Below are 6,393 nucleotides of genomic sequence, written 5' to 3' on the forward strand. Positions count from 1 at the left end.
CCAAACTTACACTTACTCTTTGCCTCGATTATTCCTGTTTGTCCTTTGGCTCCCTTTTCAGATGCTCTATCTTCAGAGAATCCTTCTCTGATATTCTCAACATGATCCAAATAAATTACCCTTGTTCTGTGCCTTCCTAGAATCCTGCACTCTTCTTTCACAGTGCTTATGACGGTATTAACCCCTTGAGGGATTATTATTATATAGGTAATATCTGAAGTCAAGAATGTCATGAGAGTTTTAGTAGTTTAGTAAGGGTAGAAAAGCACTGAGCCAGTAACTCAAAAAACGTTTGCTCAGGGTCTCCTATTGGGAGCATTCTTCTGGGTATAGAAGACACTGTAGTAAAATTCATAGTGCTATAAGTATACCTAACAAGACAAATCCAGGTGTGTGTCAGTAAAATATCTTGAAGGGTAACAGTAAATCCAGTAAGTATTTTGGTTGTATAAATTAATCTAGATAACATGACGATTCCTTAAACTTTGGCACATAGTGACTACTATAGCAAGAGGAGAACATCATTTGGATCTACAATGTGATAAATGAAAAAAGACAGGCAAATCTTTCTGAAGAAGATGATGATGAAACTAGGATCAAAACATTGAAAATGTTATCTAGGTATTATATAAATAGTGTATGGGTATGCATAACTATTCACAACAGTGATACAATAAATTGTAACTATGCAGCCTAATAGGAAATGAGACTGGAGAAGACAGGAGTAAAGTCATGGAAAACACTGAGAAAAAAAACTGAGTCCCAAGCTTAGAAGTTTGTATAGCATCCTATATAAATGTCAAATGACTCCTATGCTAAGTGCAATTTCAAATGACTCTCTGTCTCTGTCTACAAAGGGTTTACAATCTCATGGGAAGGTAGAACCTATGCACAAAAAATGTGCAGAACATTAATGCTACACATCAAAGAAGAATACAGTTCTTCTCTGGGGGAAGCCCTAACATAAAGTCAGTCATAAAAGGTTCCAAGAAAAGGTGAATCTCATGTGCCTTTCTTTTTGCTTATATGTCCCACTAAAATGCTGGGGCATTTCTATTAGGTTGCTTCATAGTAATAAATTACTTTTAAAACTAAGGTAAATAGAAGCCTTGGAGCTTCACTTTGAGATTTTGTGGGTAGTTCTTTCAAGATCTACATAGTCTATAATATTAAAACGTAGATTTTTCAACAATTTGACACTATGGCTATTAAATGATATTGTCTTTGAGCTTAGAAACTGTCTACATTGCTCATTATTCTCTTCTTAGCATGCAGCAGAATGCATGGATAATATTAGCCTTTCAATAAATATTTTGATTGAATAAATGTATTCTCTCCCTTTCCTGAGCAGAATCCCCCTTTTTTAAATTTTTCTTCTCTCTTGAAGTGTGTAGCTATTTATTATGCTATTTAATAATATTCTGCAGTTGGTAACAAAGACAAAAGAAATAGAAATACATGTGATTCCAATGAGAAAAACTCAGGTATATACCAGTAAAAAGAAAAAAAAACCTAAGAGGAGAACAGAAAGAGAATGAAAATGCAGTAGGTAGCTGTGAGTGTTAAAGGAAATTCAATCTGGAAAAAAAAAATGATGTGCCAGTAGCAATACACATGCCTGAGACATTGCTGCAAATGCTGAAGGCACATTTCTGGTTGGCTAACTTTCCTAGTACCAGGTGGTACATAAACTGCAGGAGGAGAAAAATGCTCCTACCTAACTGTGGACCTCATGAGCTATAATGACCTGTCTGTCAAGATATGCCCACCAATGCAACAGTAGGACTATTACAGGGTAACTAGCTACTCTCTGATTGGATATGACGTTTGGTCTACAAGAAGGAATTCATTCCTGATAATATACACCTACTCAGGAACCTATGGTTGGGGAGGTCACGGGCCTTAGGGAAGAATCAATTACTGTTGTTATGTTAAATGAACACGGCATCAAACTAAATGCTTGTGTTTATGTGCATAAATTTGCATGCATAACGACATGCTCTCAGCCTTCTATTCTTTCCTTTGTCATTAGATGGTGGTTAATGCAGAGAATCACAAAATTCAAAGGATGGAGAATAAATGACTGTTGAATATGGTGAATGGAATGGCATGTCATCCTCTCCAAGGCTCAGGGAACATCAAGAAAAGAAGGCATGGAAAGAATAAAACATCCGGTTTTGCGAGGGGGCGGTGGATTGCAAGAAAGCAATGTCTTTAGAGCACTACATAATGGTTATACACAGTAACTCAGAGCACCCGTAAAATATCTAGTCAGTCAAAGCTGCAACATAAATTAGGGAGGGGCTAATAAAGTCCCACCCGTCACTGGGAGACTATGAGCAATTAGTAGATGCTGGAAGAGGGTTATTTGTTTCATTTTAAAACTATAATATTTTTATTTATTCTTTGAAATTTTCATGCATTTATAGAAGGCATTTGGATCATAGTCATCTATCCCTACCTTCCCCCAACAATGCTACCTAGTTCTCTCCATCCTGCCTCCCTCCCAGCTGTCATTCTTTTTTTTTAATTGATAACCCTCTGCATTCAATTAACCCTCTGTTGTCTTTATGTGTATGGAGAGGGGGCACCTACTGAGGCATGGGCAACATACTAGCAGTCATGTGTCCAAAAAAGTGACCCTCCCTCCTTTAATAACCATCCACTGTCAATAGCTTCTCTACCAAGGATGGAGCCTTGGGATCTCTTGCCAAATTCGTGCTGATATTTTGATGGGCTTGATAGTATGCAGATTTTGTGTAGGTAAGCACAAGTGCTGTGAATTGATATGTGCAGCACTCATGCCGTGACCAAAGTCCGCATTTCATAGCTCTCCTCTTCATTAGCCAGCTCTTAAGTTCTTTCTTCCTACTCTTCTGTTTGTTCCCTAAGCCTTGGTGGGGGGTGAAACAGATGTCCCATCTATGGCTGAGTACTCCCAGTTTCTTGGCTCCCATAAACAGGAATGTGGCTCTGTATTAACCACAACCCACTTCCAAAACACCTTTCTCCAATCAACGTTGGAAGCAACACAAATCTACAGATATAGGGCAGGGTGCCTTGCCCTCTCTTAAGATTGGAGGGGCATGAGGGGAGGGTGTGTGGAGGGAGTGGGAGGGAAGTGGGAGGAGGGGAGGTAGTGGGAATTTGGATTGGTATTTTTTGAAGTAATAAAATAAAATAATAAAAAGATACATATTTTGAAGACCCTTTCACAGCATTATTATTTGGGTAACAATAGGCCTCTCCAGAACCTAGGATTTTCCCAGTCATGAAGTTTTTGCCAGGTTTACTGTGCCAGACATAAAATTCATCCTGTGGAATGGGCCTCATATCCAGTCAGAAAGCAGTTGCTTATCCCCATAACTGGCATGTCATCAATGGTCTCGTGCAGCTCTGAACATTCTATGCTACAATACCGACCCGTCTGGCCAGAGGTATCAACAGGGGTGTCATTTTCTTCAGTGGTACAGCCATTGATAAGCTGCTAGCAAACATTTCTCCATTCATACTCTTGCAAGTAAGCAAATATAATTAAACCCAGTGGGCAATAAATAAATAAGTAAATAAATAAATAACAGGGGACTTGTTGGGAAGAAGCACTTCAGCAGAAAAAAATAAGAGGATGAGAGAGACATATAGGGTATAAATGGACAATATTCAGCACGCACACACACTAAATTTTCCAAGAATAAAAATATATAAAAACATCATTATAGCCACAATAGAACCAAAATATGAATTATCCCTTTTGAATTTTATTAACAGTTACTAATTATACATATTAACTGGTTTTAGCATTACATAGCAATGAATGGTTATGAAAACATAAGAAAAAACGTTTTTACCTCCTACGTTGTCCTCTTGGCAAAATTGGGTGTATCAGTTACATATCACGTGCCTCGCTACACATTCCTTCCTATGAACTAGCAAGTATTTATTCCCTATTGCGGTGTAAATATGCTCAAGGAAAACTAGATTATTCTAAGTATATTAAGAAAAACTCATCCTTAAACTAGCATATATTTGGAGTTACAATAATCATAACCTATTCTATTATGCTAGTCTTACTAGCCTTACTTGGTGATTGGAAGGTTGGTTTTGCTTCAGATTGCTATCACTTTGATCATTTAAGTGAAGCTAAAATCATACCATTGAATTCTTAATTTTCTCACAGCCTCCTTGACATCTTTGTTCTTGAGGCTGTAGATAAGAGGGTTACACATCGGAGTGACAACAGTATAGAACAAGGAGAAGGTCTTATTGAGAGCTGGCACCTGGGCAGCCAAGGGCACAGCATAGACCAAGACTAAAGTTCCATAAAACAAAGTCACAACTACTAGATGAGAAGAACAAGTGGAGAATGCCTTTTGCCTGCCAACAATGGAAGGGATATGTAAGACCACAGAAAGAATCTTCCAATAGGAGGCTAAAGTTAGTCCAAAAGGGACCAGGGTTACCAAGGATGTTAGACTCATGCAAACTAGGTTAACCAGGTAGGGATCAGAGCAGGAGAGCTTCTGCAGAGGCTTCAAGTCACAGAAGAAATGGTCAACTTCATTGCCTCCACAGAAAGTCAAGCTAGATAGCATAGCAGCCTGGAAGGCAGCTGCCACTGAGAAGCCACAAAACCATGAGCCAATTGCTAGTCCCAGACTTAGGGTTCTGTGTAATAGTGTTGTATAGTGCAAGGGCCAGCAGACAGCCAAGTACCTGTCATAAGACATTACTGCCAGGAGATAACACTCAGTGCTTCCCAGGGCCCCGAAGAAATATAGCTGAGTTATACAACCTGCCATGGAAATTGCCCTATCTTCCCGAAGTAAGTCCACCAGCATCCGGGGTACAATGTTGGATGTATAACAGACCTCCAAGCCTGAAAGATTTGCTAGAAAGAAGTACATTGGAGTCTGGAGTCCTTGTTGGGTGCATACCAGTGCCACAAGAAGAAGGTTACCAGAAACTGTGACTAGATAGACAATGCCAAATACCAGGAAAAGCAAGGGGCTCAGTTCATTGAGGTCTCCAAACCCTAGTAGAAAAAACTCAGTTACCACCATAGTGGTATTTCCTGGCCCCACTGCAGGCATATGTTCCTGAGACATTCTTAGTTTCTCCATAGCAGTATGTCAGATCACTCTACAGATAAGGTTCTCCATGTGATCCAAGTCTATCAGTGATTAGAGATCTTAACTGATGGGGCTGGGTTTTTTGACTCTGGTTCTTATCAGAACCACTTAAGTTTGCCTTTGGAAACTGTTTCTAGAAATTAACTGATCTGTCATCTGAGCAGAGTATGAACCAAGAATGAGGAATCCAAAGAGGAAGACCCACCTAATAAAAATCTATTCCCCACCCTAAAAGGAAAACGTTATACTGTGAGCAGGTTAATGCCAGTAAATCTAAAATAGCAAGTTGATACTCTCAAATTCACATTCAAAGGAGGAACATAGAGACCGACCATGATTAGAATCTGTTGCATGCCCAGAAGAAATGTACAAGCAAAATACTTGCTAGATATGGACAATTCCAAGAAATGATGGCCATCAAAACAGTTCATATTTGCCGCCTTCTTGAATAAAGCATGAAATAAAGAGTGATACTCCATGCCTGTTGCAGAGAAACATTCCATCGTTGCTGTGGGACCATCCATGTTTGTTTGGAAATGCCATTCCTGATGCAGTTGCTTGAGAGAGAATGTTGTGGGAAACTAGGTGTTTACCCTAAAGGAGAACAAATATTTTTATTTTCCCTAATACAATATTTTTATTAGTCATTTGGGAATTTCATCCAATGCACCCCAATTACACTCACTTCCAAATCCAAGGATTTTAATTTTTAAATATTGCCTCATAAATTGCTGGAATTTAGGCTTGGGAAGGAAACCTAGAAGATGGTATTTTAAACCACCACTTAGATTCATATTACACATATCTAAACAAACACATGCATGTATGCACTTACAAATACACATACATTTTGGTGCAATCACACATTCAAAGAGAAAAGGCACATATATAATCTTTGTTCTCACTTCAAATTTGGGTTTAAGATGTCAGTCAATTGGAATATTGCTCCATAGGACTTGCCTGACATTTGAGGAAAATGACTATCAGGTCACCAGATCTAAATAAACAGGCTTTCCATATGTATCAGCAACTAATCTATTTCTTCAACTTTGTTATTGGTCTGCTTGAGAAGGCAGTGTTGGGAGAATGCTGAAGCACATCACCTTCAAAGCAACACTGTCTGGACCCAATCTCACCCTCTCAGTGTACTGACTGTTTAACTTCACCCAAGTTACTTGACCTCTCTTGAGCCTTGGTTGTTTTATTTGAGAAATACATGTTATTAGGGGAGTGTCTGACACATAACAGTACTAAATAAGCATTA

The 6,393-nt window shown here is 38.8% G+C and overlaps 1 protein-coding gene across 1 annotated transcript; it reads right to left on the bottom strand.

Annotated features, from left to right (window-relative positions):
- Positions 1–4,130: 4,130 nt before the first annotated feature.
- Positions 4,131–5,090, bottom strand: LOC101986256 (olfactory receptor 11A1-like). The gene has a single exon (XM_005369522.1). The coding sequence runs from the start codon at positions 5,088–5,090 to the stop codon at positions 4,131–4,133; it is 960 nt and encodes a 319-aa protein (XP_005369579.1).
- Positions 5,091–6,393: the final 1,303 nt, after the last annotated feature.

Source organism: Microtus ochrogaster, unplaced genomic scaffold, assembly GCF_000317375.1.
Source record: "Microtus ochrogaster isolate Prairie Vole_2 unplaced genomic scaffold, MicOch1.0 UNK50, whole genome shotgun sequence".
Taxonomy (NCBI): domain Eukaryota; kingdom Metazoa; phylum Chordata; class Mammalia; order Rodentia; family Cricetidae; genus Microtus; species Microtus ochrogaster.